The sequence below is a fragment of the Arachis hypogaea genome, chromosome 18 (genome assembly GCF_003086295.3).
Source record: "Arachis hypogaea cultivar Tifrunner chromosome 18, arahy.Tifrunner.gnm2.J5K5, whole genome shotgun sequence".
NCBI classification, from domain to species: Eukaryota; Viridiplantae; Streptophyta; class Magnoliopsida; order Fabales; family Fabaceae; genus Arachis; species Arachis hypogaea.
Genome location: NC_092053.1, coordinates 6364056 through 6386236, shown reverse-complemented (window position 1 = coordinate 6386236; position 22181 = coordinate 6364056). Strand labels below are relative to the sequence as shown.

Below are 22181 nucleotides of genomic sequence, written 5' to 3'. Positions count from 1 at the left end.
CCTTGTGACGTGGCAGACAGTGGGACCCTTCCTAAGATTTTTCGGTAAGATCTTTCCGATTTTGCCGTCTGTTTTCTCGTTTCCAGTTCCGGATTTACAGTTTTCTCTCCTTTCTTTGATTCTTGTATCTACTATTATGAAAAACTCAGCTATGTCTGCTTCTGCTGTTCCTGCTACTACTAAATCTACCACCTATGCTCCTCTCAGCCCGTCTTCTGTCTCTCTATCTGATATTGCATCTCTTCTTAAGCATCTTCTCTCCTTTTATGGTAATACTCCAGCTGTTTTTTCGATTCCTCCAGGTAATTTTAAATGGTATTTTGACTCCGGTTGCTTTAATCACATGTCTTATTTGCCTCATCTTTTCTCATATTTGTCTACCACTACAAATGCACCTTCTGTCAATACTGCTAATGGTTCTCTCTTGCATGCGACACACAAGGGTTCTATTTTCCAGTCAACTCTTAATCTCCCTGATACTTATTATATTCCCAAATTGAACTTTAATCTTATTTCTATTGGTCAACTTGTTAATCTCAGTTTTAATGTTACTTTTTCTGTTTCTAGTTATCGTGTACAGAATCGTCAGACGAGACAAATCATCAGAACTGGACGTAAGATCAAAAGGTTGTTTGAACTCGAGAATCTTCATATTCCTTCTATGCCAAATTTCGGTGTTGCTCTTCTCCATATACCCTTTAATTGTGGCATCACTGTCTTGTCCACATCTCCTTGAGAAAATTGCGTCCTCTTGTGTCTCAAGGTGTTTTTAGTCAAGTTAATAATGACTTTTTTTATTGCATTTCTTGTCAAACTGCCAAACAACATGCTTTATATTTTTACAATAATTCATCTCTTGCTTGCTCTCCCTTTGATCTTATCCATTCTGATATTTGGGGCCCTGCTCTCACTGCTTCTACAGAAGGAGCTCGATACTTTGTCGTCTTCATTGATGATTATTCACGCTTTACTTGGGTTTATTTAATGACTAATCGCCATGAGCTATCTCAAATTTATATTAACTTTGCCACTATGATTAGAACTCAATTTTCCAAGGTCATTAAGGTTTTACGACGCGATAAATATAATGCTATGGAATACTGTGATTCCAAACTCTTAACCTTTCTTGCAAAACAGAGTACTTTATCTGAGTTTTCTTGCCCTAGTACGTCTCAATAAAATGGACGAGCTGAATGCAAACACCGTCATATTCTTGACTCTGTTCGTGCAATACTTTTTTCTTTTTCGTGTCCTGAGCGTACTTGGGGTGAAGTTGTTTTTACTGCTGTTCATGTTATCAATAGATTTCCTTCTTCTGTCCCTGGTAACGTTACTCCCTTTGAGCGTCTTTATCATACCTCTCCAGATTATAGTTCTCTTCGACTTTTCAGTTGTGTCTGTTTTGTTCTTCTTCAACCTCATGAACATAGTAAACTTGAACCTCGGGCTCGCATATGTTGTTTCCTTGGTTATGGCACTGAACACAAGGGTTATCATTGTTAGGATCCTCTATCTAGATGTATTCGTATATCTCGTCATGTTATCTTCTAGAAGCATCACATGTTTTCTCAATTTTCCTCCTTTGAGTCCATTCTTCCTACTCAGTCACCCTTTTTCATTAACCCCAATGTTCTTTTTCCTAGTGATGATTATACAGGTTCTATCTCGAGTCAACCTATACAGCCTCCTACTCTTCCGCCTTCTCCACCTCCTGATTATTCCAGACTGGCCGATGATCCTAATCTTGCCGTCATGCCTCCTCCTTCCACTCGTTCTACTAAGGTAAGGAATCCACCTCCTCATCTTCTTGATTATTATTATTTTTCTACTATTTTTCATCAATATGAACCTAAGTCCTTCAGAGAAGCCTCCAAAAATTCAAATTGGTGGCAAGCAATACAGGAAGAAATCTAGCCACTTGAAAAAGGCGAAAAAGCACACATTTGGGATTTGGTTGATCCTCCTTCTGATTAGGAAGTTGTCGGGTAGTAGATGGATATACAAGATTAAAACTCGCTCTGATGGTTCTATTGATCGTTATAAGGCATGATTGGTTGCTCAAGGCTGTACGCAAGAGTATGGTATTGACTATGAAGAGACTTTTGCTCTTGTTGCTTGTCTCACATCTGTTCGAGCTCTTCTTGCTATTGCTGTGGTCAAAAAATGGCCTCTTAGTCAAATGGACATGAAGAATGCATTTCTTAATGGGATTTGAAAAAAAAAACTCTATATGAAACTACCGCTGGATTATCCTTGTCCTTCTAGCAAAATCTGTCACTTTCGCAAGGCACTTTATGGTCTTAAGCAAGCTCTTCGTGAATGGTTTGATGACAAGTTCAGCACCACTATATGCAATCTCGGTTTTACTTGCATCCCTCATGAGAATGCTCTCTTTATTCGTAAAAGTGAACGTGGAGTTGTTCTTCTACTTTTGTATGTTGATGACATGATCATTACCGGAGATTACCTCACCGATTAGCCTATTCTCTCTATCTTATATCTTTCCGAGTTTAATGAATCAAACACCGCTATCATCTGTTGCTTGCCTATTTTCATAGAGAAAGCAAATATTTTTCATCATTTACTAGCATTTTACCATTTTTTTTGCAGTTTATCACTTTTTGAACAGTTCGCCATCTTTTTGGCAATTTCATTTGTGTTTTTCTTGCAGTAGTTTCGTCTACATTTTCCTTGCGGCAGTTCCGTCTGTGCTTCCTTCCGATAGTTTTGTTTGCACTTTCTTCCGATAGTTTTGTCTGTACTTCCTTCCGACAATTCTATCTGCGCTTCAGAAGTTTCGTCTGCACTTCCTTCCGCTAGTTCCGCCTGTACCAGTTCCATCAGTTTATGCAGTTTTTTTTTCTTTATTAGGTTATTTTAAATAAATTTCAAAGTTAAGTTGTCACTTGAGTTTGAAGGGGAATGTTAAAATACATTAGAATCAATTAGCTTTCATTAGAATTATTTAGCATATCTGAATATTTATTATAAGATATTATGTCTTTATTATTTCAAATCTCTTAGCACTTATAAATATCCTTCTATATTATATCATTTCACATAACTTAAATAATACACTCTTTAGATTACTTTCTTGTTTCTAACAAAAATTATTAAAACATTGGTATTTTTAAAAATTAAAAAAATTTCAATTAGATTAATATTACACCCCTATTTTATGGGTGTATTTGATTTAACATTTGGAACATGAAAAGCACTCTGCAAATTTTTTATGCTTCAATTCTTAGTTTGACGTCTACTCTTGAACGGCAGATGTGATCTTTGTACTCAAAATCACATTTATAATCATTAATCTTAAAAATTTATTTCTTTTTTACTAATTCTATCGTTTATATATGTTATTGTTTTATTTATGAATTTTTTTGTTATTTTTCTTTATATAAATCTTATTTTTCTTGTATTTATTGTTTTTAATTTTTTGTTAATTCTTTTATTTGATCTTGTATATTTTTATGATTGTGGTTGTTATGAATTATATTTATTATTGCTATTAAACAAAAAATTAATCATAAATAATAATAATAAATTATAATGTATTGAAAAAATATTAAAAGCATTAAAAAAATAATATTATATAAAAAATATACTAACAAAAAATATAAAAAATTAAATATATTTAAAAAATAATATTATAATTTAATTAATATTATTTAAATAATATTTATTTTATTAAAATTAATTTTAATATAAAATTATCAAATATAAATCATATTAACACAAATTTATTTTTAAAATTAATTCTATAAAATAAGCTTGGTTCAAATTTTAAAACTTCTTTGTATAGAGGAATGAGTTAGGCAGAAGCAAGTAAATTCAGGTTTCACTTTGTCTCTCAACAATTTTATAGTAAAAAAATTATTTTTGTATTTATCTATTACTTATTTTAAAATCTGCTTTTAGATGGATTTTAGCACTCATCAATCACCATTGCTTCTCTGAAAATTGTGCCTGCATCAATTTTATCATAATAAAAATATTTTATTTTGTATTTATTTATTATTTATCTTAAAAATATATATTAAAATTACAAATTAAATTATTTTATTAAAAATATAAAAAAATTAAATTTTTAATATATTTATTTTATATTTATAAAAAAATTTACTAATAATAAATTTATTATGTACTCTAACAATACTTATTAATTAAATCTTTTATTTTTAATTAATTTAAATTTTATTTTGTATATACAATAATAAATTAATCAATAAAAATTTTTAACTAAAATCTCTGGTTGGATTAATCTGTATTGGAATAAAAATATTATAAAAAAATAACAATTTATTTTTTTTTAATTATTTTGGGGGTAAGAGTGAGCTTATGGTACAGTGTTCAACAATAAAAATATCAAGTTTTTATTAAAAATTAATAAATTAATGTGAATCTTAGTTAGCCTTACTAGATAAGTTTCGGGTGTGGAGTAGAGTAAAATACAAGGTTTCATTGAGATTTGGAACAAAAGAAATAATTAAGATCTCTCCTGTAATATTCCATCACATTAACCTTATGGGGTCCCAAAACATTGAACGATACTAAAAAAGAGTTTCATTAAAGCTGGCCATAATTTGGTCCTCGATGAAATAAATGTATTTGAGATATTCTTTTATTTTTTGTGGAAGAAGAAATTATTATTGTATATTATTTTATAACTATTAATTTGTTTTTGTATTATCATATTCTTTTCTCTCGTTTCTTAAATTTTTATAATGATAAATATGAAATCATTATGAAGAATTACTCTTGTTTTCTTATAATAAATATTTTGGAAAAGAAGTCGTAAAAAAAAGGAATATGATGATTAGCGATTTAGGATTTTAATTATGCACCTTTTTATTACTGAGATGCATTTGATTGAAAATATGACTTAGCTTGCGAATAAAGTGACCCCCTTCTCCACTTTCTAGTAAGTGGCATCATTCTCAAACCCTAATAATATAATAACACATCGACACATAATAAAAAGAATCAGATATCAAATTATACACATATTGACAAAAGGTTCTTATAAACAATTATTAGAAGCAAATCATGCAAACTTTATTTATTTACAGTTAATAGCTCCTACTACATAATTTCCATTTCTATATTCATTGAGTCCCTCTCTTATGAGTCTTATCTTATTTCATCATTATCAACATAACTCGCGATTTTGACACGTAATTTTATTATTATTATAATAAGTATATTTAATATTTCATTCTCCAACTAAAGGAAGGTTGTAGTTGTAGTGTCCCCTCTTGTATGTATTTGGATATTCTCTTTAATGTTTACCTACCAAGATTTCATTTCTTTAATGTTCAAGTACAAGCTAAAATTTGAAAGTTCGAAGTGAAAGGTTTAGGATATGTAAACTTTCAACAAATTCCCAAGTTTGGAACAATGTTATATGATGTCGGTCAAGAAAAATAAAGAAATTTTGTGAGTATTGTTAGGTGACTACTTTCAATGTTCATGAAATAATGTGTATATATATATATGTTTATGGAAAGTTGGATAACGTAACAAGGCAACCACAAATTACAAATACACATACATACACTTTTGATTTGCCAAAGGACAATTATGAATAAAAAGGGTAAAAAGACTACACACTTTTGTTTCATAGAAGGGACAAGAGAAATTCAAAAAGTGGAAAGCCTGCAGAAAAAGATGATGTATCAGTTATAAATAATTGTGTTTGCTATGGTACTTAAAAGATATTGTCTAATTGTTAAAATAAGTTAAATAATTAATTTTAAATTTTAAAGTATAAAAATTAAAAAATTTTAAATATTTTTAAATTATTATAAAAAATAATTTAAACAAAAATTAAACACCAAACAAAAAATACCATCAAATTAGCCTAAATAATTAACATCATAACATGTATACCCTCGTCCCTACCCATCCCTTTGACCAAATACACCATAACTAATTTTATTTTGTCTATAATATTCTGTGTGATTTGATCTTTAAGTTCTATTTTAATTAACTAATAATATAGTTACAATTCAGTAACAATTTTCATTATCAATTTATGTTCTTAAGAACATTATCTAAATAAAACGTGTTGTTTATAACTTGACTGAATATATTTTACAAATTTATTTTGATGTATGTGTCGATAATATAAAATAAATTTACACATATATAGGGTGTTCACAGTACGGTTTGGATCGGTTTTGAGTCAAAAACTCATTCGATGCGGACATTGATTTTATTTGTGGTGTGGTTTGGATTGGATGCTTTTTTTAAAAAAATCCGATCCGATTGGATTTGCGGTTTTATAAATTAAAAAAATTAAATACATATAACAAGTTTCAACATCAAATTTTAAATAATCAACAATAACATAACAAGTCTCAATAATATCTTAAAAAGTCAACAATAACATAACAATAGAAATAAAATTATAAGTTAGTTAAAATAAATAAATAAATAACATTTTGAACATAAAATATTTATTAAATAATAATAATATGTGAATAATATAAAAATATATAAAAAATTGAACATATTATAAGTATAATTGTAAATATAATAATAAAATAATAATATTATAACACATTGTACGGTTTGAATTGGATTGGATCGGTTATGAAAATTAAATTCAAAATCCGATTCGATCCAACAGTTTGTAAAAAATATAATCCAATCAAATTCGAATTAGTACGATTTTAATCGGTTTTCGGTTTAAATTGGATTGGATGAGCGGTTTAATTTGGACCGATTTGAATTTGAACACCCCTACATATATATTTAATTATACAAATAAAATTAACTATATTTATGATTAGATAATTTTTTGAAATAGTATATCAAAATTAAATTAATATTTTATATTAAACAAGCATAATAGTATTATATGTAGTCTATTATTAACTATGATGCATGGACATTGACACGGACATTGGACACGACACGCAGTGGCGGAGCTTAGTTCAGACAAGGGGGGGCCATGGCCCCCCCAAACTTTTTATAAAAAATTTAGTAGTACTTTTTCAGAAGATAAAAAATAGTTCAATTGACTTAAATACTTTACTATGACTTAAAGTATCTAATAAATTCAATAAACAACACTCTCTCTATCTTTAAGTTCAAATATAAAAAATAGATATTTTTATTTATTTAATTTAATATTATTTTATATTTTACTATTTATTTAATTTAATTTTTTATATAATAAAAAATAATAGAATATTCAATAAGTATTAATATTATTGTATTTGTATAAATTGATAAAAAAAATTCAATAAATATTATAAATTTTAATATTTGTCCTTCTAACTTCTTCTTTACATATTTTACAAATTTTTATATAAAATAATAATGAAAAATCAAAGAATTGATACATTTTTTAAGAGAAAGACTAATATTTAAGAAGGAGAACATATAACTTTTACAATATCAACACCTGTAGATAGTTCTTCTACTTTAATAAATCACAAAGAAAGTGAGATATAACTTTCAAAAGTTCAAAAAATTACATCTGATGACTTTAACTGACGCATGAGCAAGTAGAGTTAGTAGGTTAATTATATTAGTTAATTGTAATAAGGGAATATAAGTCCCATATTGTTTAGGATAGTGAACTTTGTGTTATATTTTAGTCCCACATCGTCCGAGTCATGAAGGCTTTTCCTTCCCCTACTAGTATAAATAACTCATGTACCTTTTATTTATGAAATTGAGTTGAAGTTGATTTTCGAATATGAAATAAGCTGTGTGTTTATTTTTCTCTAGACTCTTTGAGAGTAAGAGGTGCATCCTTGGCTTGGCCGACCAATGTGAGTTTATGGCTATTTTCACCATAGTGGGGTTACTAACCTCGCCAAGATTGGTGAATCTAAACTATGTCACCATAGTGGGGTTGTTAACCTCGCTAAGATTGGTATTCCAAGCGACGTTAACCTCGCCAAGATTGGTATCCCAAGCAACGTCCCGGCGTCAGTTTGGTATCAGAGCAAGGTCGGTCCTTGTGGCCTTCACCTTGCTTTAGTGGAATTTTATTTGATTTGTGGGTGTAGGTTTTTGGCATGGATTCGCCAATGAAATCTTTTTGGTGTGGATAGTAGAGTTAGTAGGTTAATTATATTAGTTAATTGTAATAAGGGAATACAAGTCCCATATTGTTTAAGATAGTGAATTTTGTGTTATGAATTAGTCCCACATCGTCCAAGTTATGAAGGCTTTTCCTTCTCCCACTAGTATAAATAACTCATGTACCTTTTATTTATGAAATAGAGTTGAAGTTGATTTTTGAATATGAAATAAGCTGTGTGCTTATTTTCCTCTAGGCTCTTTGAGAGTAAGAGGTGCATCCTTGGCTTGGCCAACTAAGATGGGTTTATGGCTATTTTCACCATAGTGGGGTTGCTAACCTCGCCAAGATTGGTGAATCTAAACTATGTCACCATAGTGGGGTTGTTAACCTCGCCAAGATTGGTGATCCAAGCGACGTCCTGGCGTCATTAACCTTAACTTTTTGGAACGAGATCTTGAAAAACGGCTTTAAATTTGGCAATATCACCCAAACCAGAGAGATGAGATTAGACGAGCTTATCTTAAATGGGGTTCATATTAAAAATATTTTGACAATTATTTTCTATCTGGCCCCCCCAAAATTTTGTTTCAAGTTCCGCCACTGACGACACGATACGAGACACGTGGACACATGAATTTAAAAATCTTATAAGACACGAAATCACGGTATATATATAAAATATAAAATATTTTTTAAATAAATTATAATGAATTTTTGATATTTTATTCGTATTAAAATATAAAATAATTTTTTAACTGTTTTTAATATTTTCTTTTAATAACTATATAAAAGTATCTAAAATATTTTTTGTTTTAATAAATAATAATATATATTATTTCTAAACTCATTTTAAAAATACATGTTAAGAATAAGGCTGAACACGTTGACACATCACGGTATTTAGGTGTGTCCAAATGTGTCCAAATTTTTTTTTTATTTTTTTGTTAAGACACGGTTAGACACGCACGTCAGGCAAAGATCAATAAGTATCGTATCTAAAATATATCGGACACACAGACACGGCAACTCCAATTCTTCGTATAGATTATTAATAAGAATAATAATTACTAATTTAGTTGTTTCTCTAATTAAGATTTTGCTAATAAATACTTGATTCCCAGAGCTGGAAGGAAGCTAGCAAGTAGCTGCAAGGCTGCGGGGTACGAAGTTGAGGGAAAATTATTAATTCCTGTAATTAATGTATGTGTAGAGTGAGCCATGCATCATCACTTGTTATAAATACAACCAAAATGTCAATATCATACAGTATACGTAAATCTCACCACTTGTGTGTGTCTTATATGTAACGTAAGAAATAAACGGTTACCTATATGATCATGAATTCAGGATGATAATTTCACTATTTTATATTTTTATTTTCCTCTAGTGGGGAGATTTTTTGGACCCTTGTGTGAAAATCCATTATTATGGTTCTCATGTTTGAATTTGAATAAAGCATGCATGTCTGCGAGGATTCGTTAACTGTGAGACTTGTTTCGTTACGTCTCTGAACCTGAAACAACAATTCAAAATGGTTTTCTTACACATGCAGTATTATTATTAAAATATCTTTCTCTGATTTTCTTCTTTCAAACTGTGTGTTCATATTTATTTAATCATACATACATACGTGTTTTAGAGACTAGTACTAAATTATTTGTGTGTTCATATTATCATATATCCGGAGAGTATGATCTTCAACTTCAAATCTTTCACCACGGCAGGACATCTTTAATTTATATACTACATATATCATTTGCCTTTTTTTCAAAAAATTACAAAAATAGAAAAATAAAAAAGAACGCCCATATATAGATCAGTAATTTTCACTGTAAATTAGTTCTATTAAACAAAAAATATAAATCTAGTGATGATTAATCCATCCCCCCCCCCTCTACCCCTTTTCTTTTTCATTTTAAAGAATCTTTTCCAATTTCCGATTCTCAACGCAAATATTTTTTTTTCTAATGATATGTCGGCTAGTTTTGGGAAACGTCATAAAACTTTGGGCTTATGAGCTGGGCTCAACTGGGCTGGTCTACAGAGTTACTAACCCCATTTTCAGTAAAAAAGAAAAAAGAATTTGATAAATTCCGTATCCCAGATTATTCATGAAGGCCTAATTTTTATAGAATTTTGTTGTATATGGTATATCCAGTTATCCACAATTTCTCTCATCAATAATTTAACTATTATGAATGGGTCTGTTTTATAATGTATGTTCATCAGATGAAATATGTTAGAATATAATTAGGATCAATTAGTATTATTTAGTATATCTGAATATTTATCATAGGTGATTACATTTTTATTATTACGATTCTCTTAGTACCTATAAATATCATTTATATTGTATCATTCTAGACAATTTGAATAGACAACTTGATTATATTCAATAATACACAAATCCTTCCTCCAGTTTAGTTTCTTATTTCTAACATGGTATCAGAGCCATGATATCCTCCTTAAAGAGAATAAGTTGTTTTCCTTGCGGTGAAATTACCGTAGTTTTTGTATTTTTTTTTTCTATGCCATTCTTCTTTCTCTTTTGTCACTCCTTTGATGCTTTTTTACCTCACCGACAAGCCTATTTTCTCTGTGTTGTGTTTTTTCTGCGTTCTCTCGTGGCAGTTCCGTCTGCGTTCTCTCGTGACAGTTCCATCTGCATTCTCTCGTGGCAGTTCCATTTGTGTTCTCTCGTGGCAGTTCTGTCTGCGTTTTCTCGTGGCAGTTCCGTCTGCATTTCTTCTGTGTTTTCTTGTAGCAGTTCCGTCTGCATTTCTTCTGTGTTTTCTTGTGGGAGTTCCGTCTCTTTCTGGCAATTCTGTCTGCACTTCCTTTAGATAGCGGCAGTTTCGTCTGCGCTTCTTTCAGACAAGCGGCAGTTCCGTCTGCGCTTCCTTCAGACTAGCGACAGTTCCGTCTGCGCTTCTTTTCGGTAGTTCCGTCTACACCCGTTTTATCAATTTATGCAGTTATTTATTTATTTATTTCGTTGTTTTAAATATGTTTCAAACTCAAGTTGTCACTTGAGTTTGAGGGGGATGTTAGAATATAATTAGGATCAATTAGTATTATTTAGTATATCTGAATATTTATTATAGGTGATTACGTCTTTATTATTACGATTCTTTTAGTACCTATAAATATCCTTTATATTGTATCATTCTAGACAACTTAAATAGACAACTTGATTATACTCAATAATACACAAACCCTTTCTCCAGTTTAGTTTCTTATTTGTAACAAAATAAATTATATTAAGCAATTTGAAGTGGCTAATATGACTCCTTTCTCATAAGGTCTTGAAATTTTAAATAATCCATAAGGCTTTGTTTAGTTGAAAAAAAAAGAAATAGAGGAGAAAGAAGTAAAAAGGAAAGAAGTTGAGTAAATTGTATTTTTCTTATATATATTTAGATGAAAGAAAATTAATAAGAAAGAAAAAATATTTTAAAAAGATAATTTTATTTTTTTATTATATATTAAAAAAATAAGAGTAATATTGGAATAAAATAACAAGTTTTTTTATCACTTTTTTATTTAAAATTGGAAAAAAAATTAGTAAATTCTATCAATTTTTTTATTTAATTTTTTTCTTCAACCAAATAATAAAAAATAATTATTTTCCTTTTAATTTTTTCTCTTTCTTTTTTTTTTCTTTTTCACTCAAACAAACAAAAACTAAAAGAGTGCATAGGGAGAATTTCTTCTATTAAAATTAAATTTAAATGCTCGACAAAAGGTGCTCTCATTAAAAAAAAAAAAAAAACCAATGATTTAGATTAAGAAACTAAAGGTACATAGAGAAGGAATGAGTAAAATAATAGAACCTTTATTTTAATGTTGGGGACATGGGGCGTTCTGGCCTATCGAAAAAAAATTGAAGAAAAACTAAGTAAAAAAATATAAAATAAGTCATATCTAACTAAAAATCTTAAAGCATTAAATTTATGTATTTTTTTATTTTATAAATTTTTTTATTTTTATTTTCTCGACGTGGAACTAATCTCTTACATTTGCTATTTAGGTGTAATCCACCATATTAATTTTTTTTTTGCTCTTTTACCATATTTGAGTATTTGGCAACTAATCTCAACCCCCCTTATATATATATATGGATGGTCTAAAATCATGACATTATCTCAACTTATGTTGATTACGCGAAACTAAAACTGTTGGCAACATAAAATGACATCAATAACTTGAATGCAAGCACCTATTTGATTCTTGTGCATGTCAAGGAATTGAATTATTGTTGGTCTTAATAGATTAGAAGTTTGTCTATTTGATATTCGTATCGTCCTTTCTTCAATCTTCTTTGCTAGAAATTCTTCCTTAGAGTCAATGCATATTGTCAGCAAGTAGTAACAGTAGTTAAGTCATCATGATGTAAAAAATTAATATGATAGGCTAATCAACGTATGCGTCTAAACTAATTAAAAAGGAAACCATCACTTCTTGTTAGATATGTAATTTATCAAAGAGAGTGAATGACTAAATGGTAGAGAAGTTCTTTTTGTTAGAAATTTGTTTTTGTCTTCTTACTATTATCAAAGAAATATATATACATCTCCAAGAGATGTTGAATATATAATGATATTTTGAAAGTGAATATTCTCATTTATATTTTAATAACGTTATTTTTTTTCTATAAATTCATAAAAATTTATAATACTAAAAATTCATATTTAAAGTTACATTAAAAAAATAAAAATAAAAATAAAACTATTTTTTTTTTTTATTATTCATCACATGACTTCACTAGCAGCATATCTTTAAATTGAATTTAAATCTATAACAGGTTAGTTTTTAACTTACTAAATTAAAAAATACCATAAAAAACTAAAGCCAAGATAAACAAACCAAAGTCAGAATCTAGATTTTATATATTCCAGAAAAAAAAAGCAAAGAACATACTCTAAAAATACCATATTAATTTATATGAGTCAATTGCAAAAAGAAAAAGACACAGAATATACTCTAAAAGCACCGTCTTAATTTATATGAATCAATTGTAAACCATAACATATAATGTATGCATGTGAATTTAGCTTTTAAGTCTTAACTCTTAATTGATCAATATATGTGTAGATTATAATAATAAACAGCATGATTAACCATGTCAAAAAAGAAGATCATTTAATCCAGGCAATTATAAGATCCAAGCCATGATAAAGTTAATTTTTACTTCATTATATATATATATCCCTTTAATTAATTAGGTGCCAAGTTAGTTTTGGATAGATCTAAACCAAGTGAAAATGAGCAAGAAATATGATCGCCCAATTAATATAAATCTAATAATTAAGAAGTTTAATTTCCTCATAAAGGTGTTCCCCGTCCATCGCCAGAAAATTATGTATAATTTTATACAAAGAAATAATTACATACATATATGCAGCAAATCACATAAAGAGTTTTCTTTTCTTATATTTGGTGTATAGCTAGAAAAAGAATATTCACGAGTAGTTCTTCTTCTCCCTTTATTCTGCAATAATGAATTACAAAATGTGAAAAATAACCATCAATTAAAAATAAGGTGGAATAATTCACTAGGGTATGTGAAGAAAAACACATAGTATGCAATTAAAAATGTGAATGAAGCAAAGGTAATTAATAATTAACTACTGTGAATATATCCTTAATCTCTGAGACGATCTTGGAGGCGTTGATGAGGAAGAAGTAGTTTTACGAGAATCGGCAATGAGAGCATCACGAGCAGTGACAATCATTGTGTGAGGAGCAAACAAAGCATCGAAAGTGGTGTAATCGATCCACTCCTTCATCATCTTCTCTTGTCCCCAGTCTTCTGGAATCTTAACCCTTCCCTTCACTTCTTCTCTGTGCCTCTTCAGCCTCTCCCTTCCTGTTTCCTCGCGCTCTTCTTCGTCCTCGTCTTCTTCATCATCCTCGTCATAATTGGGAGACCTAGATGCTCTTCTTGTGGTGGTAATTATCTTATCGTAATTGTTGGGAGGAGGAAGAACTATTTGTGAAGTAGTGGGGTTCCTTGTGGTGTTCCATGTAGGCATGTGGTGGGACAATTTCTTGTTTTCTTCCATTGAAACAATAATATAAAGGTAATAAGTAGTGAGATCCAGCAAGGTGGTGATGATATATATGATGATGCTTCGTTCTTGAGATGGAAATGGTGGTTAGTTAGTTAAGGTAAGGCTGGTTGTGTTATGTGTGGTGATTTGTGAATAAAAGAATTAGAAGCATTGTGATGAAATAATATGGATCGAGTGGGGTGTTTAGGGTACACGTCACTTACATGCTTTTCTATGGCGTTTGAGCTTTCTACGTCTCGCTCATGGTTTCAACAAAGGCAACTACTCAAATGAAGATGTTAAAAACATCTTTTTATGAAGATTCTTGTGTTAAAAGTGTACTTTGTTTGTTTAGCCACACTTTAAAAAAAATAACACTTTTGTAACACATCAAAATCAAACCATACATTTCATCATCTAATGGTAAAAAAGAAGCATCTTCATATAAAGACAATAATAAAATCTTCATGGTAGTATCCACCTTCAACAAAACCCATTGTGTGGTTTACTTCTCATGTACGTATACTTATATTAGCATACCATGAAACAAAAACATTTTCTCTTTTACTTTACACCTAAGTCCAGAGTATAAGTATCTCGTATTAAAATTTGGTCAGTATTTAACTAAAAAAAATAAAAATATTTAATAATTAAAAAAAATTAATTAAAAATAATTATAATTTATCTTATTTAATATTTATTAATTATTGTGATAATTAATTAATATTAAATAAAATAAATTCTGACTGTTTTTTATTTACCTAGCATTACCTAATTTTAAGTTATGGCTGTTTTTAGCTGATTTTCTTTAATTACCAAATATTTACGTTATATTATTAGATGTAATCTCAGACTATTAAAAACACTAATAATAATTAATTAATAATTACAAATTATAAAATCTATCAACCTCTTAACATTTCTCTTAACACAAATTTAAAAAGATATGTTAAAGAATATAATATACACGTAATTTAATATGATAATAATATTAACAACTATTTTTATAGTATAATAGGTTTTATTTTCAAAAATTGATGTTTGTATAATTTTTTAAAACTTTTTATTACATAATTTTTTTTTTATTTTTTTGATTTGAATATACTATGTATATATAAAAATTAATCATAATACAAATTTTATATGCTTTTAAAAAATATATATAATATTTTTCTTTTATTTTATTTGTGAGGAGGACCGAATCATGCAATTTATTTTTCTTTGGATTTTATTATTGATTTATGATTTAGGGTTATTGTATTAATAACATTAATGGGAATTGATTTTGATGAGAAAGATGTGGACATGAGTGAGAGCGGCCCTTTGAAACCAACCAGATATTTTTCTTTATTAATTTAATTATTTTTCTCTTTTATATGGTATTTTGCTCTCTCAATATGAGGGGGCTAGGTTGGCATAAAACCATCCTCAGAATTTGGCCATGTTACCATGGATGCAACTTTGAAACTTACACCGTATAATATGGCTTTCTGACATTGTCGTTTTGCTTCATGTATCACCGTTTTGTCATTTGTCGTCAAAATAGTTGCAATTTTTTTTTGTTCTATTTCAAATTTAATACTATTATTTTTTTTTTTTTGAAGATTCACGTATAGTTATATAAAATTGATAATCGAATTGTTAAATAATAATTTAATTAAATATGTTAAATTATTTAATATTATTTTTATTAATAAATTTTATTTAATTTTTATTAATAACTACCTGTAAATTTTAATATTATTTTTTATATTTAAGCATTTGAATTCTAGACCCCGATTAAAAGAACAGTAATCTATCACTATAACGAACTACATGTTAGTGTCTACCCAAAAAAAAAACTACATGTTAGTATGTTACACTAATTATGATCGTACTACAATAATAGTATGTTAGCATGTTAGTAGAGCACACTCCATATTATTCCACATATAGTCATATATCCAAATAACAGTGTTGGCTGTTATTAAGTGTTTGAATATGACTACCGTTGATCCTTCAATTTAATAATTGAGTGTTCTGTATTTTATTTGAATTTGAAGTCATGCATTTAATTCTCGTTTATTTTTCTTATTATCTTCGATAAAAAGAAGTGTATTATTATTATTATTAATTAATTAATTAAAAAACCAACTTATATTTAGTTTAATCAGGTGAATTACTTTAAATAAATTGAATAGCGAAAATTTAGAAGTAAATTAAACTCAATACATATTATTCAAATCCTACACCACTATACTATTCATAGCAACTTTATTAAAAAATGTATTATTATATTATATATATAAACTCAGAGACCCTACACAGTACACACACCACGCATTAACTATGGATTCTTATACAGTTATACCACCAGGTGCATAAGAGCCGCCTAAGAGGTACCAATACCATGGTCTGATATTTCAAGTTCAACTAGCCTCATCTGCAAATATTTATCCTTTTTTTCTTGGATATTCTGCAAAATGTTCATTTTTCTCTAATCAAATATTTATCCTTTTGTTTTTGTCTTAATCAAATATTTATTTATTTATTTTTTTTGGTTACCCACAATATTTCTCAACTCGACAGACTAAAGACTAATTCACCACGGATCTGAACTCCATTTAAGAGTGTGTCACTTACTAATACGTTACTGTTGCATACACAAGGCAGGATTTGAACCATCAAATATTTATCTTACTAGTAGGTTGGGCCAGGGCCAAGCAAGTTACAAATGGAGGCCCTGTTTTTAGGCCGACAGAAAACTTGCCTTCTGCTATAATTGGGCCAGAACAAGTTGCTGCGTAAGGCCCATTAACTATGAGAATGAGACTCATAAGTTGAGGAAAAAGTGGACATCAGTGTATGTGTACTGTTATACAATTAGCAAGACCTAGAGTTAGTTAAGAGCGAGTTAGTTCACTTTTCCACAAATTAGTATAATCCCGCTGGGTCCTTGGGCACATTGAAAATGACATTAATCATCTTTTTTTCATTTCCTGATACCGGTTATGGTAGCAACTCATGCTTAGCTCCTCAATCTCCTTCATGCAGGTTACATCCTTTTAACTTGCTCTATTTTTTTATTTTTTTTTAATTCAATTAGTCGAGAAAAAATGCGGATATTGTAACAGCAATTGGATAATAACGAATAATTGTTGCAACTCCATCTTTTCCGTATTAATTTATTAATGGAGGTTGAGGCACTGTTTAGTTGTTCCGCTGAAATGATAATATAAAACATCACTTAATTAGTAGCATGTATAAAAATGTTGTTGCCATTAAGAAATATGTTATGGTGTCTTTGAATTTGGTAGAAATAACAAAAACTATATGTCTATATCCTGCTGAAGCTATCTCTTTTATCATTACTGTTTACAAGCTAATCATTAGTCTTTGATGTTGCAACTTATTTCATTCAGTTAACAAAGACATATAAATATATATTTGGCCACTTGTTGGATTCAAAGATAGACCAGATGATATTGCAAAATAATAACACACTGTTCCTACAATCCTCCAACTTATGCTGAATCAAATCTTGAAGAACCATTATTCTTCTCTGTATCTATCCATAGTTAGTTAGGCCTCTCATCAGCTCCAACTGAATCTGTTCAAATCCAGTTGTTTACAGCTTGTTGTTGTTGTTGCAGCTTCATTGTTATCTCCATGTGAGTTTAAGTCCAATCTTGCTGCTGAAAAGTATGGAGGAGGCAACCTATAATCATGGGAACCTCTTCCTCCATCCATTGCTTCATTCTTTGGTTCTGTCCTATTGCTGTTTCTGTGCCAGAACTCACCATCTGTGTGAGTGTGACTCTCAGTATACATGCTGCTTCCATTCTCAGTTTCCCTTTCAAGTCCAATGCTCATAGACAAGTTTCCACTGCTTCTCTCTGCACCATAGCTACTTCTTTCTGAATTCTTGCCTAATGGAGCTAGAAATGTGTTGTTTTTCACTTCATTACTCCATTTAGGAGCTTCTGTGCCTCCCTTTCTTTCCATGAATGCATGGCCATGGCCATTCAAGTGCCTTAAACCTATCCCACCATTCTGTATCTCTTGCTCCTTCTGTGACCCTTCACAAGATGTGAGGCAACTATCTATTGAGCAATCATTTGGCTGGTTGGTTTGTGGTTGCTGGGGGCAAAATCCTTGTAGTTCCTTCAGCTCTGAAAATGCCGAGTTCAAGCACTGGGAGGAGACCTTGGACACCAGCTCTGATAGTTGAACTTTGGCAGCTTCAAGTCCTACCATTCCCAAATTTTGTCTACCAAGTGTCTCTTGAGCTTTCTCTAGCACAGACTGCAGGTATTTTCCTTGTGCCTCTATCCGAAGCTGCAAGTGTCTTTGTACCTGAACCAGTCCAGAATGAATTGTTAGTATTCAATAAAACTTGTAGAGTTGTCGTGCAAAGAAATATGTGCAAGAAATTTTACAGGCTTAAATATGTTTTTAGTGCCTCAAAATTTTCTTATACCAAGTTAATTTGCTTTGGTTAAGCGTTCGACTCACCTCAAGTTGTTCATTTAGCCTTCTCTGCACTTCAATTTGCATCTGCAGTGCCTCACTTATATGTAAATCTCTGCTACAAGGACAATTATCATTAACATAAATTCCTTGAGTAGTAGAATGTTTATAACAAACTAGATTACACAAGCATGAAGCATGTGACAAAAAAGGATTGGTTTTTCTTACTTGTTAGCCTGTGGGCCAAGGCTTAACTTGTTCATATGAGTTCCACTGGGTTCTGAAAGTGATCTTTCACTTGTTGTTGCCCCCGCATTTGTTGCTGGTAAGATAAAATTTGTTGTTCAGAACAAAAAAGGCTCTCTGGTTTCTAAGTAGATTCAATGAAATGGAAGAGATTGTTCTCTTACTGATTTTGTGTGTTACAGTGTTAGTTTGTCCATGCAAATTCTTGCTCAATCTGTACTTCTGATGACAAAAGGAAACAGGATCAGGTGTGCAATTCCAAAATAGTGATGAAAAATATTTATGGCAATTCCAAAATTTCATTTAGGAGAATATGAAAAGAACAAATAAAATAAAATAATCCGCAACCTTCACAATCTGTAACATCCTTCTGATTCACATGGTGTGGAACTCTTAAATGAAGAAGCATTTACTACGCAACGAAGTGAAAATTCAGTTATAAATCTTATTGGTAGAGACTTTGTTCAACATAAAACTATATTTGATTCTCAACTTTAGATGAATGATACTGAAATTCAAATTGCTTGCAATGACTAATGAAAATGAAACTTTGCACAACCAATAGATGGAAACTAAAGTCTTGTTCTAACACAGATTGTTGATGATTTTTACCTGCAGATGGCTCTTCAGATGATATAAAGTAAGACCTGGAATCCCCATGAGTTTCATTACTGTTTTTGGAGTTGCCTCTACAATAAAAAGATTGCACTATGCATTAGTGAACCTCAAATTCTATATTCCACAAGACTTAGTTATCCAAAAGTGGATATGTTATGTGTATACTCACTGTCAGCTCCACCTAACTGGTTCACTGCTTCTATGAACCTGGCATGAAGATCCGGCGTCCATTTCAATCGTGGCTTAGCATCAGTTGAGAGAACAAGTCCAGAATCACCAGACCCGTTTCCTGTTTGAAGGAACATGTGCCTCTCAGAGGGGATTGGCATTCTTGAAGAAGAGTGCATGTTCTTCCCTTGATGATGATACATCACACCTAAAAAGGCCAGGTATTAGAACCTTGACATATTCAATAACAACTGTGTAGCCCAGTTGTGTTGTGTATTTAGTATTTTACCTGATGGCTTCTATTCTCTGGATCACTTTTCTTCCTCTGGAAGATGCAACTAGATAGTGCTCGATTTTCAACTATTCTTACTGGTTTCTGATTCTAATGAGTGGAAGACTTTGTGTAAAATCTGTGTTCTTGTTCTTCTTTCTCCAATGCATGCACACTTCTCTTTAGGGGAATGCATGCTGAGGGGTGGTATTTATATCTGAGAAATAGTGGGGAGTTAGTAACCCATAGAATCTTGGATAGAACCAATAGAAAAACAAACTCAAATGCTTGTGTGTGGTGACATGAAAATATCATATTCCTTCCTACTTTTGTTCACTTGTGGGCCTAAGTTCTCTATTTCCACTTTCCATTCTCAGATGGTGCTGTACATTTTAGTTAAAACAATGACATAAAACTTTGTGTGGTAAACTTAAATATTTGCTAGATGTATACATAATGGCTTGCTTTCTTAGTTCAGAGTAAATAAATATCTCACGTCATTTTAGCAAAATTTTGGATTCTTTTCATAGCATTTTTCGTTTAGTTATGCAGTGCAACTTTGGAAATAAAATTTTGCAAATTTTTTATTGGACAGACTATATCCATGTACATTCTGTATTTCCTGTGGAGGAATTGCTCATAAATTATAATTTTTATAAAGAGAAAGTGATGTGCTGCTATCATTTTCCTAACTGCATTAGGTTCCAGAATTGATCCTTCAAATTTTAACCTAATGTGCATTCTTATACGTTTTTTTTTCCAAGTAAAGGTGGGAATCATATTCCCAAATTTGTTTAATATATATATGACTTAGTTCTAGGGAATCTGATATCTTGATGTAGAGGAAGATTCTTAGAAGTTAAGAAGTCTAATAAATTTTTTATTCCACATCTTGAACTTGGTGTCATTTTTATTAGTCCTCAATGAACATTATGGATAATAGTTATTTATAAGCATGATATACAGGGTGGTTGAATTATCAACGGTAAAGTTTGCAGACAAAGACATCAATAAATATCTTAATTGGTTTTTATTGGTGAAACTATAAGAAAGATTGACTAAGGCACCATTGGATACAAGAGAAGGTTAGTAAATTATATATATATATATATATATATATATATATTGTGGCAAGATGCTTCCTATTGGGACTGTTTGGAGGTAAAGAATAGAATAAGAATACGTTCTGTTTTGTCTCCTTCAATAAGTTTGGTACTTATTCATCCCCCACCGTTTAAAATAAGAGAAAATTGGGCCCAGAACTTCTCATTCTTTCTTTGGCAGAAAAACACAGGCCCCATCCTCTAGAATCCTAAGCATAAGGGACCTAAGAGAAAAAGGGAAAGCCAGAATTGTACTTGCTTTTATACTTGCATTCGGTTAATTGCAGTACTATTAGTCTATTACAATATATATAGGACTACTTTCCTTCCACATTGCCCTTGACTTGTACCATGGTTAATGTAGTGGATTCTCATTTATGAATCAATGCATTTTTTTCATTCCTGATGTAACCAGCTTTATACTTTATAGTGTTGTGAACACTTGTTCTTATCCACGTAGAATTTTTTCATTAAGTGGATGCTCTTTGGATAGAGCCATGCATTTAGACCTACATGATATACTCTTTAAGAAACAGAAAATGGTAGATTAGTTGGCCAATTATTGAATTTTATATACAAATAAAACAGATAGGCACATCTGGAGATATAGCTAGGAAGTGTAAATGCAAGGCATATACCATGCTAAACCACTATAAACAACAGAAATAAATGCATTAGAATCTGATTCAGTTTTAATTAAAACCGTGCATTCCACAGGCAATGCATATGCATGTGTCAACTGCATGAAAATCTGCATTATTCAATTGTAAAGATAATGATGTCCTAGTGTTGTACAATAAGAGTAAGTGGTGTAAGATGGGGTGATTAATAAAATCCCATGAATATAACAACTAAATGATTAACAGCTAATATAGAATAAATTTTATGTCAAATAAACACAAAACCACTTGTAGAAGGAGAGAGTGTTGTTTATCAAAAGTGTGCTATTTATCAAAAGAATATGATATGCTGAACTCCATTCATCAGGTGCTAAAGACATACTAAGATAAAACATTTTTTAGACAACTTATAGAAACCACTAAAATTAGAAGGAAAAAAAAGGCCAAATATTCCTTGAATAGTATCTTCATATCACTTCTACTCCATGTTCCTGTTCTTGTTCTTGATTCTGATTTTTGAGAATATATAATGCGGCCAGCGAATCTGTGAGAGACTTTTGAGCAAAGTTAAAGCTGAGTTTCTAAATAGTTTCCTGGCATGTGGATTGG

At 30.3% G+C, this 22181-nt stretch overlaps 2 protein-coding genes and 1 long non-coding RNA gene across 5 annotated transcripts; 1 reads left to right on the top strand and 2 right to left on the bottom strand.

Annotated features, from left to right (window-relative positions):
• Nucleotides 1-13505: 13505 nt before the first annotated feature.
• On the bottom strand, nt 13506-14375 carry LOC112773274 (protein BIC2). The gene has a single exon (XM_025818350.3). The coding sequence runs from the start codon at nt 14107-14109 to the stop codon at nt 13672-13674; it is 438 nt and encodes a 145-aa protein (XP_025674135.1). The 5' UTR covers nt 14110-14375; the 3' UTR covers nt 13506-13671.
• Nucleotides 14376-16962: 2587 nt separating this feature from the next.
• Nucleotides 16963-20185, top strand: LOC140181736 (uncharacterized). 2 transcript variants are annotated; one of them, XR_011876865.1, is made up of 2 exons: nt 16963-17130; nt 19411-20185. It is a non-coding gene; the product is annotated as an uncharacterized lncRNA (long non-coding RNA). The 2 variants fall into 2 exon arrangements; XR_011876864.1 differs by lacking the exon at nt 16963-17130 and adding an exon at nt 17794-18387.
• Nucleotides 17419-19781, bottom strand: LOC112771021 (myb-related protein 2). 2 transcript variants are annotated; one of them, XM_025815556.3, is made up of 6 exons: nt 19580-19781; nt 19405-19481; nt 18957-19014; nt 18775-18868; nt 18592-18664; nt 17419-18432 (listed from the first exon to the last, which is right to left on the bottom strand). In XM_025815556.3, exons 1-6 carry the CDS (start codon nt 19779-19781, stop codon nt 17671-17673), a joined length of 1266 nt encoding a protein of 421 aa, XP_025671341.1. In that variant the 3' UTR covers nt 17419-17670. The 2 variants fall into 2 exon arrangements, with proteins under 2 accessions (XP_025671341.1, XP_025671342.1); XM_025815557.3 differs by having other exon boundaries at nt 18592-18661.
• Nucleotides 20186-22181: the final 1996 nt, after the last annotated feature.

Excerpts from the sequence above, each read along its gene's own strand:
- LOC112771021 (XM_025815556.3), bottom strand. The coding sequence starts at position 19,781 with ATGTATCATCATCAAGGGAAGAACATGCACTCTTCTTCAAGAATGCCA. Across the intron at positions 19,015-19,404 it reads ATCTGAAGAGCCATCTGCAG|AAGTACAGATTGAGCAAGAA; the intron begins GTAAAAATCATC and ends TTTTGTCATCAG. Across the intron at positions 18,869-18,956 it reads CACTGTAACACACAAAATCA|CAACAAATGCGGGGGCAACA; the intron begins GTAAGAGAACAA and ends TTATCTTACCAG.
- LOC112773274 (XM_025818350.3), bottom strand. The coding sequence starts at position 14,109 with ATGGAAGAAAACAAGAAATTGTCCCACCACATGCCTACATGGAACACC.